The sequence below is a fragment of the Rutidosis leptorrhynchoides genome, chromosome 6, assembly GCF_046630445.1.
Source record: "Rutidosis leptorrhynchoides isolate AG116_Rl617_1_P2 chromosome 6, CSIRO_AGI_Rlap_v1, whole genome shotgun sequence".
In the NCBI taxonomy this organism is placed as follows: domain Eukaryota; kingdom Viridiplantae; phylum Streptophyta; class Magnoliopsida; order Asterales; family Asteraceae; genus Rutidosis; species Rutidosis leptorrhynchoides.
In genome coordinates, this window is record NC_092338.1 from 256,793,306 (window position 1) to 256,806,879 (window position 13,574).

Below are 13,574 nucleotides of genomic sequence, written 5' to 3' on the forward strand. Positions count from 1 at the left end.
GAGATTCGAACGTTAGGACATCTATTGAGTCTAGACTATAACCCTAGACTTGTTAAGTTACATGAACCCTAGTTACATTACTTGTTACTTTACTTAATTCCTATAATGATATGATTATTAGATGAACTAATCTTGTGTTTTTTTCTTTAGTGCTAGATGACTTCTTCCAATCCTAGCATTCTTAGCGACTCCGACAGGGAATCTGAGGAAACCGTGTAGGCATGAGAAAACACGATACTTGAGTTTATGGACGAAACTGAGTCCGAACCCGAAAGGCAGTCCGAAGCGAAAGAAGAAGAGAAATTCAGAAGAGGAAGAACCGAAGGAGGACCCGGAACCCGAATTCAAATCTGAACCTAATTTACCCGACTCACCCACTCGTTCCCAGTCACCTTTTGTTGATCCTGACTTTGTTAACCTCTACGGACCGAGAGGCCACCGTTGGATACCGAAAGGACCTGCTTGACTTAATAACCCCTTTTGTAAGAGTTTTCGCTGTGACAGTCAGTCACTAAAGATGTGTCAACGCTACCATCCCTATGACGCTTAAACTTCTACTTCTAAACCTAGTACATCCACTGCTGCTGTCACTAATGACAACAACACTAATGACCTCGTGTTACGAGTCAAGAACTTGGAGAAGATGGTCGAGTATTTGCTGAAGGAGCTGCAAAAACGGAAATAGAGATCGCATGTTTGGACTTGTTCCACGTCACATGATATTATTTTATTATTATTGCTTATTACTTGATACTCGCACATACATTGCTAGATGTGGTTTTACTTTGGTGGTGTTACTTATGACATGAAGGATATGTTACTTTCTTTGGTTTTGCATGGTTTATGAATGAAAATTTTATCACTTTAAGTGTTGGATTTACTAATAACTTGTCATGCTTAGTGTTGCTACTACTATTGCTAGTTAGTGTTAATGCTACTAGTGTACACTGTCCTTACTATTGTTACTACTAAGCACTATGTATTACTACTACTTATAACTAGCACTACTAGAATCCTTATGATTTAATATTATCTACTATGCATCACTTTCCGTTGCAAGTATATTTCTATGTACCGATCTCATTGACACTAACCGAGTGTGTTATCTTGACCAGAAAGATAATGTCGCCAAAGCCAGTTACCCAAGCTGATGTTCGTCGGTGGATCACCGAAGGAATAACTGAGGTTGTGGCAGAACTCTGTAACGGAACCAACATCAACACTGTAAACACTGCAAATCAGTGGAACCATGATACAATTAATGCTCAGAACAATAACCAAGTAGGGTGTATGTACAAGACTTTCTTGAGCTGTGAACCACACTTGTTTAATGGCACCGAAGGCCCAGTTGGTTTAACTCATTGGTTTGAGCAGCTTGAGTCTGTTTTTCGTATCAGCGATTGTAGAGATGCGGATAGAACGAAGTTTGCATCCTGTAAGTTATCATATGGCGCCTTAACATGGTGTTATACTTATGCAAATTCTGTAGGCATAGATCAGGCTTTTGAGACTTCATGGGAGGATTTGAAACAACGGATGATCGAAGAGTATTGTCCCTACAATGAAACTGTTAAGATGGAGCGGGAATGCCAAAATTTGAATCTAGTAGGTACTGATCTAGCCAAATACAACAAGAGATTCTGTGAGCTCGCTCTCATGTGTCCGAGTATGGTTACTCCTGAACGCCGTAAGATCACTCTGTATGTGAAGGGATTGACCGAGAATATCCAGAGCGCGGTGACTACTTCGAAGCCGAGAACTGTACAAGAGGCTGTTGTGATGGCTAGGGAGTTGATGGATCAAGTTAAATAGCGAGGGAAGACTCCCGCCTCAACTGAGTCTAAAACTTATGATAACAAGAGGAAATGGAACAACAACAATAACTCGGGGAAGAATTTAAATCAGCAGCCCTTTAAGAAGCAAGATACTGTTATGGGCAACACTTCAACTCCAAATACTAGTTCTAGCTATAAGGGAAGGTTCCCGTTGTGTGCTAAATGTAATAGGAATCATCCGAGAGAGTGTTTGAAGAAGTGTGATAAGTGAAAAAGGAGTGGACATGTGGCTGCAGAATGTAAAGCTGGTTCGAATGTGTGATATGGGTACGGAAAAGAAGGCCATTTCAGGAAGTATTGCCCAACTACTAGTAGGAACACTGAACCTGCAAGAGGAAGAGCTTTCAACATTAACTCTAGTGAAGCTCGTGATGATCCTAAGCTGGTCACGAGTACGTTTCTTCTCGACAATCAAAATGTTTATGTACTTTTCGATTCTGGAGCTGATAGAAGCTTTGTGTCTAGATATTTTTGCCATAGGCTTAAGAATCCTGTATCGTCATTAGAAAACTTATACTCTATAGAACTAGGGAATGGTAATCTAATGAGTGCTGATAAGGTTTACCGTGATTGTACTTTGACTTTGGGTGGAATGTCGTTTAAGATAGATGTGATGCCGATTAAGCTAGGAAGTTTCGACCTTATGGTTGGAATGGACTGGTTAGCCGAGAATAGATCCGACATTGTTTGTCATCAGAAAGCGATTCGTACTCCTGTTATCGAAGGTGAACCACTAATGGTGTATGGAGAGTGAATCAATACCCCGTTACATTTTATTAACTGTTTAAAGGCGCGGAAACACATAAGAAAGGGTTGTCTTGCTATGCTGGTTCACATAAGAAAAACTGAATCTGAAGGCAAGAAACTCGAAGATGTGCCAATTGTTAGAGAATTTCCCATCTTTTTCCAGATGAGTTACCCTGATTACCTCCGTATATAGATGTAGAGTTCCAGTTTGATTTAGTGCCCGGAGCAGCACCAGTAGCGCGTGCATCGTATAGACTTGCACCACCAGAATTGAAAGAGTTGTCTAGTCCACTGCAAGAGCTTTTAGACAATGGATTCATTCAACCAAGTTCTTCGCCATAAGGAGCTCATGTACTGTTTGTGAAGAAGAAGGATGTATCTATGAGACTCTGTATCGATTACATGGAGTTAAATAAGTTAACTATCAAGAATAGATATCCGTTGCCTAGGATTGATGAATTATTTGATCTATTGCAAGGATTAGCATGTTACTCTAAGATTGATGTGAAGTCAGGTTACCATCAGATGAGAGTAAAAGAGGCAAACATACCGAAGACGGCGTTTAGAACACGCTATGGGCATCATGAGTTCACAGCAATGCCGTTTGGATTGACGAACGTACCGGTAGTGTTCATGGATCTCATGAACCGTGTGTGTAAGCCATATCTGGAAAAATTTGTTATTGTGTTTATCGATGATATTCTGGTATACTCTAAGAATGAGAAAGAACATGAGCAACATCTTCGTTTGCTACTAGAGATGCTCAGGAGGGAGCAGCTGTACGCAAAATTTTTGAAGTGTGACTTTTGGCTACAAGAAGTGCAATGTTTAGGTCATATCGTAGGTGTCAATGGTATCCAAGTTGATCCTGCGAAGATAGAAACGGTTAAGAAGTGGGAGACTCCTAAGTCGCCAACGCAGATACAACAATTCTTAGGTCTCGCCGGTTATTATAGAAGATTCATTGAGGGATTTTCTACTATTGCCCAATCGTTAGCAGCATTTACTCACAAAGGTAACAAGTATGAATGGACTGAGCTACATGAGTTTGCATGCCAGTTGCTAAAAGAGAAGTTAACTACTGTATCGATTTTGTCTTTACCCGAAGGAACTGAGGATTTCGTGGTTTACTGTGACGCTTCACGACATGGTTTTGATTGCGTATTGATGCAACGTAAGAAGGTGATTGCATACGGATCAGGACAATTGAAAATACATGAACAGAATTACACTGCACACGATTTAGAACTTGATGCTCTGGTCTTTGCACTGAAGATGTGGAGATACTATCTGTATAGTACTAAGTTTACTGGTTTCACGGATCACAAGAGTTTGCGGCATATTTTCGATAAGAAACAACTTAATATGAGGCAGATACGTTGGATTGAACTATTAAATGACTACGACTGTGAGATTTGCTATCATCTTGGCAAGGCTAACGTAGTTGCAGATGCCTTGAGTAGGAAGGAAAGGGTTAAGCATATTCGAGTTAGAGCATTGAATATGATTGTTCGAAGGAACCCTACTTCTCAAATACGCGATGCACAACTAGAGGCATTGAAAGAAGAGAATGTTGCTAATGAGTCACTTAGAAGAATCGATAAGAAGTTTGTTATTAGAGAAGATGGAACCCGATATTTCATCGACAGAATTTGGGTACCGAAGTTTGGAGGATTAAGGGAACTAGTGCTAGATGAGTGACACAAGACAAGGTACTATATTCACCCTGAATCCGACAAGATGTACCAAGATCTTAAGGCACTGTACTAGTGGCCTAACATGAAAGCTGATATCGCTACCTATGTTGGTAAGTGCTTGACTTGTGCTAAAGTCAAGGCGGAGCATCAGAAACCGTCAGGATTGCTGACACAGCCAGAGATTCCCCAATGGAAGTGGGAAAATATTACTATGGATTTTATCACTAAGTTACCCAAGACTGTGGGAGGTTATGATACAATTTGGGTTATCATTGATCGTCTCACAAAGTCTGCTCATTTTCTACCGATTAAGGAAACGAATAAGATGGAGAAGTTACACAGATCTACATAAAGGAAGTGGTTTCCCGATATGGAGTGCCGATATCCATTATTTTTGACAGAGACAGCAGATTTACATCTAGATTCTGACAAGCTTTACAAGATGCCATGGAAACCCGTTTAGACATGATTACAGCATATCATCCACAAACGGATGGTCAAAGCGAGAGAACCATCTAAATGTTAGAAGATATGTTGAGAGCGTGTGTTATTGACTTTAGAATTGGATGGGATAGACATCTACCGTTAGTAGAGTTCTCTTATAATAATAGTTATCACGCAAGTATAAAGGCAGCGTCTTTTGAAGCACTGTATGGAAGGAAGTGCAGATCACCCGTATGTTGGACTGAGTTAGGAGATAGTCAGTTGACTGGTCCTGAGATTGTATGCGAAATGACTAAGAAGATCGCGCAGATACAAGAGAGACTAAAAATAGCACGGGATCGTCAAAAGAGTTATGCCGATGTTAGAAGGAAAGATTTGAAATTTCAGGTTGGAGACAAAGTTATGCTCAAGGTATCACCCTGGAAGGGTGTAGTACGTTTTGGTAAAACAGAAAAGTTAAGTCTGAGATATATTGGACCGTTTGAGATTACCGAAAGAATTGGACTGGTAGCGTATAGACTGAAACTACCGCAAGAACTCAGTGAGATTCACGACACTTTTCACGTTTCTAATTTGAAGAAATGCTTATCAGATGAAAGTTTGGTAATTCCTTTAGACGAAGTACGAGTTGATCCTAAGCTTAATTTTGTTGAAGAACCTGTTGAGATTATGGACCGTGAGGTCAAACAACTAAAACAAAGCAGAATTCCGATCGTTAAAGTTAGATGGAATGCCCGTAGAGGACTAGAATTCACGTGGGAGCGTGAAGATTAGATGAGGCTGAAGTATCCGCAGCTGTTTCTCGAGGAGACGTCTACGGCGGATGAGCACTAAAATTTCGGGACGAAATTTTTCATAACAGGTGGGTAAAGTAACAACCCAACTTTTTACGTTTACTATCGTTACTTGTCCGTTAAGTATTTAACGGTGGTTACTTAGACTTGTGTGTTTAATGGAATTAGATGCATATTTGATCCTATTGGATTACTTGAATTAATATGTTATATTAATTTATGATTTTATTTCAGATAGCGAAATAAGTAGAAAACGTTACGATTAAGTTAATCACTTAGAAAGCTTTTCAGTTTACGGAACTCAGTTAAACGATAAAATAATTATTTTTAATAATTATTGAATTTAAAAAAAACTAATTTAATTTATTATTTATTTAATGAATTAAATCCGGTGATTGCGTTTCAACGACTAATTAACGTTCCGGAGACCCAGTACGGTTAACGGCACTCAAAATGGACCACGCGCATACAAGTACTTTAGCCAAACCGAGCCCAGGACACCCCTAGGTGGGCCATTCGGCCGACCACCCCCCTAAGCCCCTTAGATTTTGTGATTTGAGCTCCTAGTGTGCTTGTGGACTTGTAATTAGGCCCTAAACACAACATTTAAATAACAAGGAAATCCCACAAACCCTCGTTCTTATTTTTTTTAGTTGATATTCATCCCCTCTCCTCCCTCCTTTGGCTGTCGACTTCACCCACACCCACACACACTCAAAAACTAAAAATTAGATCAAGTCTTGAAGCTAAAAGTTGTTCCTTGCATCGTTCTCTACGCGATTGTGTAATCAATTTGATATTTTAAGGTATAACTTGTAACCCTAATTTCTATAATTCAGATTTTTGTTCAATTACATGGTGTATTCAAGTCTAGTGCTCAATTAATGGTGTTTTGCGTTGTAGTTTATCGTTTAATCGATCAATTGATGTTGTTTACATGAAAAACGAATTTGTATATTAATGATCTGATAAAATTGACATGTGGACTGAACTTTTAATATGTTTAGATGGATAGATATCGAAAATTTATTAATTTTGGACTTTGATTTTGCTTGATTTCGTCATCGTATGCTTAAGATATGCTTAATCGAAGTTTTGGCTAGGTTATGCTCGTAATACGAATTTTCTGACTTGAATGCTTTGTGATTTAGTTAATTAAAAGTGTACTATCATATTCCTTGCAAAAAATCATGCATGTTAGACTTAAGATTTGAGTCAAATTCTTTTGTAATGCTTCCGTTATATCAAAACGAAGATTCGTGTTGTTAAGTGAGCGGAAACTGATTTTAAAGTTAAACAAAAATTGCTAGAGTGAACTAGAAGTTGATTGAGACTTTGATCTTCTAGAATATGTTATTTTATATGTTCCTTGATGTTTTTCATTTGTATGACAACTTGCGAAAATGTGATTTTCCATGAGATATATGCACGTCTAAGTGATGTGTCTATAAAGATTTGCTAAACTATACGAATTGGCTAAAGAGATGTCTTTGATTATTTTATCACTAAAATGTTGGGATGTTTTGAGATGAATCCAATTGGCCGTTCATCAAAATCTATTTCTATATTTTTTGAGAATTGTTTCAAAACTGACGTGCGTGCTGAAACTGATTTAGTAAACCAAAAATAGCCCTCTTCTGATATTCGACTTTTAGATATCATATGAGGCTTTGGCCGGACTTTTTGGAATCAATTTTGAGTCTAGTTGTGATCTGGAGTTGGTCATAATTTTATGAATTATGTGCTATGAGTTATAATTATATCTTTCTACGATGTATGTATTTTAAAGGCATGCTTTAAACTGCGAATATGCAATTTGCTTAACTATGAACTGTAAAGTGTCACTTGACCTAGGTTTGATATGTTGACCATGTTTGCATGACCTACTGAGATATTTGACTTTAGTTGACCACTTTGACCGAGTTCACTTTTGGTTTGATTTTGGTTGACTTTTGTTGACTTGCGTAGACTAGTTGACTATTAATTGCTTGTTGAGTCAGTCTGAGCACTAGGACTTTGCGTACACTATGGGTTGACATAGTATGACCTATATGTGTATACTTAAGATGACTATTTGACTAGGTTGCATTGTTCGATCGAGACTGTTCGACTACAGTACGTTTTGCTAAGATATTTCAGGTGCTTTTGCTAAGGTAAGTCTACAGTCCCTACTACATTTTTACAGTGATGAGATACATGCTTTTTACAAATGTTTTACATATTAGACACAAGTACTTAAACAACTATACATGTGAGTTCAGATCAAAAATCCCTTAGCTTGATTATATTAGTTACTTTATGTAAGCTCGACTTATTGGGACGGTACCGTTAGGTTTGACAAACCTCACCGCAACATAACTGGTGCTTATTTTGTCGTTACTTATACACTTGATCGGTGTATGCATAGAAAGGGTAAAAGAAAGAGTAGCGCTTTAGATATCCACAAAGGTTAAAGTTTTATAATCAAGTGCTCATGATAATGTATGCTTTTCTTACGATGTTTTCCAGAAATCTTGTGGCCTAACTTACGAAATGCTTTACTAAACCTGTAGATTCACTCAACGTTTTCCTTGACATTTTGCATGTTTTATCTCAGGTCCATAGAGGTAGTGCTTTCGCTATACAGAAGTTGTCTTGCTTGTCTGCTGCTAGAACTGGACGATGTCCAGCATATTTTATCATCTTTATTTCAAGAACAAATATTCGCATTTAAACTATTTACTTATTGAGATGCTTTGGGTTCATTTACGTTGGTTATTTTTGTCAAATACTTTCACGATACGTTTTCTTTAATAAATGACTTTGCTTTGATAATTAATGCGAATACTTTTCGAAAACGTCTCATATAGAGCGTGTGACCACTAAACCGTGGGACCAGATTTAATACACCGTTAGTGGATTTTGACGGGGTATTACAAAATATGAGTGATATCACTAGTAAAATATGACTATTTGAGTGATATGAACAGTCAACTTTAAAATAAAGATGTCTCACCGAAAACGTTGTCCGACAACATTCTGATGATGTTAGATAGTACAACATTTCCTAATCCATATCATTTAATGTAAAGCAATGATGACAAACAACGTAAGTGAAATAATTTATACTACGTATATTTTATTGAAAATACGACATATATTGACGCATATTGGTATCTCGAACATTATATATTATATTATATTATATTATACTATTATACTAATTCTGATGGACTTTTGTTAATGTTCACAACCCAACTTAGTACAACCACAACAATAACAATATTCAATCCCGCGCATGTGGGGTATTAAGAGGTGAGATGTAGACAATCCTTATTCTACCCTAGAATAAAAGAGAAGTCGTCTCTCTAACCACGAGTTGAGAAAAATTCGCAACCCACCGAAAGAGAAATTCATCCCCCTCTTTACTCCAGGTAAAGAGATTGCTTCCGAGAGGACCTCCGGCCAAAAAAAAGGTGAAAAAAATAAAACTATAAATAAAAAGAGGCGCCATGAAAATGGTGGGATCAAATTTTGATGGGTTTTAAAACCTGCATAGGATTCAATTTAGGCTCCACGTGGCAGTCAAGTCGCCTATAAATCGACGCTTATTGTTGCCTTAATAAATAGAGCCAAAGAATGTTAAAAACAGAACTCGAAAGGCATGCCAGGTGGAAGTTGTTGCGTAAGCAAAGAGCCAATCACCGGTAATAAACCAAACACAACTCACGCACCTTTACGGTAGACATCTCCGAAACTACACAACTAAGTGAAAACTAACCAAGATCAGGGGCAAAGAGGGTCGTCCTCAGCCATAGTGGCCCCAAGATGCACCGAACGATGTGAGGCACCTAATCATACATACATACATATGTACATATATACATACATACATCCGTCGATAAACATACCTGCATACATACATGAAACATACATACATACATAAAAAGATCTAACCATACATACATACCTACATAAGCATACATACCTACGCACCTGCATATATACATAAATACTTACATACATACCTAATAGGAAAACCTACATAAAAAAACATTCATATATGTAGATACATACATAGTAATACGTAAACCTATCAACAAAACATACATATATGCATACAAATATACCCCCTACAAACAAACAAAAGCATACATACATACAAAAAATGAACTAACATACATAAACATGCATGGCTGCATAACACATACATACATCATATGTTAGGACCCCAAAGTTAGATAGTGTTATTGTGAAAGAAGCTTATTACTTGGTTCCTTAGAGTAGGGCTATATAAGGAACCTTAGTAGTCCTAATTAGATAGTCACTGCATTTAACTGAGTTTAAGAAGCTGTGGAATCTCTTATAACCGAAATACTCTATAATACCGAATCTGTTTATGGTTCACCCGAATCTCATTCTATCTCTTGTTTATTCAATTCTCATCATGACCTGACCTATAATGGTATCAGAGCTTCTAGGAAGTAATCCTACATCACTATATCAATTCAGAGATTGAAGATTTCAAGTTCTGAACAAATTCGGTAAGATTGAATCAGATTCCACAAGCTCAAATTTGATAATCTGACATTCAGATTTGTGTCAAAAGCTCAGCATAGGTGTATTAGAAAGTTTTTCGATCAATAGAACAGCTTTACAACATCATTTATGAAGAATCAAGCTATTTTGTAGAGTTCGTGGCTACAACTCTATTATTCGGTTAATTCATGCTTGTTTCTGTATTCAATTAAAGATTAGTGGATTTAGTAGCATTCGTGAGGTGATTAGGCAACGATTTGACGGTTTGATTTCATTAATTCATCATTATTTGGTGATTTGATCTACATTCGGTATATTAACTGCCTCACCGAATCTGCTTCAACTCATAAATTCAGTTAAGGTGTTGCTGATTGTGGTGTATTTGTGATTCAGTCACATTCAGTTTGATTATATGCATCTAATTCAAGTGGTTCCAACAGAGTTTCGATCAATTCTCTAATTTTCAGACTTAGATTCGGCATATAAACTACTACAGTTGACATTCGGTGTACATTCGGTTGAATTGTTTTTCAGTTGTTACTAGCTTGTTTCCTTTTGTAGGTTTCCGAATTCAATTCAAGTGTTAAGCATACAAATCATTTTGTGTGTGAGTCTTTACAGAATCTGATTTTACAGAATGATACCGAACCCAAATCTGCTACAGTATCGAAACTGATACCGAACCTGAATCTGCTACAGTATCCGAACTCGAATCTGACAACAAACTTGTTCGTTGTTAGATTTTGAATCTGAATCTCGGATTTTTGTGATTCACCGAATCTATTACCGAATCTACCTCAGATTTTTTCAAAATGTCTACTCAAGATACTTTGATCATTGGATCTGATTCCAGACCTCCTGTATTGTTTGATGGCAAGTATTACCAGTGGCTCCAGCATATCACTCAACACATAGACCTCAAGGGTGAGAATGCAAAGTACATTTGGGCTTCTTTAAGAGATGGATGAGTTACTGAATTTCATCTAGAAACCGGTCTACCAATACCAGTCTATGAACTTTTTGGTGAGAAACGTGAGCGGGCACAGGGTGATATTGAGGCAAAAAACATCATCATGCAAGCTATACCGTATGATTTGTTTGAATATGTTGATAGTAACACATCTGCTAAGGACATATGGGATGAGATCAAAACGCAACTAGAAGTATATGGCATGACAGATGTCACTAAGCTGATTATGGCCCTAGGACTTTATGAAGATTTCAAGCAGGTACCTGATGAACTTCTCAGAGATGCCTACAGACGTTTCAATGGTGTTCTGAATGAGTTGAAAAAGTGCAAGATTACTAAGGTAAATGTTGAGGTCAACATGAGGTTTCTCAAAAAGCTCAATTCTGATTGGCTTCCATACGGAACCATCATTCAATCTACCAAGGAGATTGATAAGCTGAATATTCATGAGCTAGTTTGTGTCCTTATGCATTATCAGCCAGCCGTGTCTAAACTTCAAGATGAAAGGAATGAGTCTTCTCCGGGTGATCCACTTGCCCTCATTGTAAAGAAGAAAAGTAAATCTTACACTACTTCCAAACGATTATCAAAGAAAGTGCTTGTTGAAGAGTCAACTGATTCTGAAGGACTCAATCTTTCGGATGTGAAAATTCACACCCTGAACTAGTCAAGATGTCTGCTATGTCACCAAAGCTTTGAACAAGTACAAGTTTAAAGGCAAATCAAGCAACCAACGCAAGAATTCATCTTCTTCCTCATACTACAAGAAACCTGATTTTTCCAAACCTCAACATTCTGAAGATTCCAAGAAGGAAGATTCACTCTGCTATAATTGTGGCAAAGCTGGCCATTTCTCTTGTGAATGCAAATGCCAAAGAAGAAGGATGAGGTTACTACAAGAAGAAAATGTTGATGGCAAAGGTTATGCAAACCGGGGAAGAGCTGAAACCGATTGATGATACTTAGTTAAATTGGACGGATGTTTCAGAATCCGAGGAGGAACATGTCAATGTCTGCATGGTGACCAAGCTTTTCAAAGCCACGAAAGCAATGGAGAACTCTGACTCAACATCTGATAATAATGAGGTACAATTTACTATAATCCTAACTGATTTTGTGAACATGCAAAACACAATGATGAAAAATTTAGTCTCAATGTCAAATGAAGTAAAAGGTTTAAACACTGAAAATAAAACATTAAAAGAGAAAATTAAACTAAATGAGACTAAATCTTCTTCATCATCAAATTCACAATCATCAGTGAATCGTTTGAGAACCCAACTCAGCTCAATGGACACTGAGTTAGAAGAACTTAAGAAATCAATTCTTCCAATCAAAATTGAAAGAACGGATTTTCGATTGAAATCCGAACGTGTTGCAGAGAAAGTTCAATTCTTAGAAAAAGATCTTTTCGACCTAAAAGAATGACATGAGCCCACGATTTCCAAGTTAAACAAGAAAATTGTTCAATTGGAAGAAACCTTAATAAAAAAGAAAGCTGAAATTTCACTATTCAATAAAGATGTTCTTCAAATGAAAACTCAACTTGTAAGATATGAAGAAAAAGTTTATCGAACGGAGCAATCAAGAGCTATAATTAACATGGAACTTTCAAAGAAAATGATCCTTATGAATAGACCGAAAACAATTCATGGTGATAAGTGGAGGGTTGGTTACGAATATCCCAAGACGTTGGATGATAGTTCTAAAAAGATTCCTGGTTTATATCATTCTGATTATTGTCAAGCTGGTTTACCATATCATTTTGTTCATGCTTCTGATGCTGATTTTGATGATATTATTTCTAATCGTTCATGTAAGAAGTATTATCAAAATAGCTTGATGTATGAAAATTTTAATGCTTAAATGGGAAAATCTAATCCTAGTTTCTTACAATAACTAGTTGAACATGAACAGAATATGCAAAATTCTGATTATGTGCCTAAACATAGATTTGTTTACATTCCCACACTCATGCTAGAGAAGTACACTTTGATGCTTGAGAATGAAGTTTTTGGCAAACCTAGTTCTAGTGTTACCATAAAGGAGGTGTTTGACCAACCTGCTATTGAAGCCAAACCAGTTCTACCGGACTTAACTACATGTGTAACAACCCAACCCTTTATGTAACTGAATACACGAATTTTTTTTTATACAGAACAGTGCGCGGCGCGCAACACCTTAGGGTGTGCGGCGCGCACAAGCTGTTCCAGCTTAAAGATATCCCACTTCCCGACACTTATAGACGAAACGCTTTTCACAACACATTAATATATGAAAAACTCACACGATTCAATAATAAAATAAGTTTTATGAAACGGGGCCCACATAGTTACGAGTTTCATACAAAATGTAAGTTTCGACTACACTAGTTTAAATTCCAAACGACACTAGAGCATGATGTTTGGGGGTTAAACTACCCAAATCTCGGTCAAACTTCAAAAGCTAACACATCCAAAAAGCGTCCCCTATCAAAACAAAGCGGGATCACTAATCCAAACGAACATCCTTACCCTTGTCCATGCCGAAGCCTATAAAAAGGTAAACAACGAGAGGGTAAGCTAAACGC

General features: G+C 37.3%; 1 protein-coding gene across 1 annotated transcript; it reads left to right on the forward strand.

The window, feature by feature from the left end:
* The first annotated feature begins 1,122 nt into the window (after positions 1-1,122).
* Positions 1,123-1,812, forward strand: LOC139854474 (uncharacterized). The gene has a single exon (XM_071843777.1). It carries the CDS (start codon positions 1,123-1,125, stop codon positions 1,810-1,812), a length of 690 nt encoding a protein of 229 aa, XP_071699878.1.
* Positions 1,813-13,574: the final 11,762 nt, after the last annotated feature.

Coding starts and splice junctions, on each gene's coding strand:
- LOC139854474 (XM_071843777.1), top strand. CDS start 1,123: ATGTCGCCAAAGCCAGTTACCCAAGCTGATGTTCGTCGGTGGATCACC.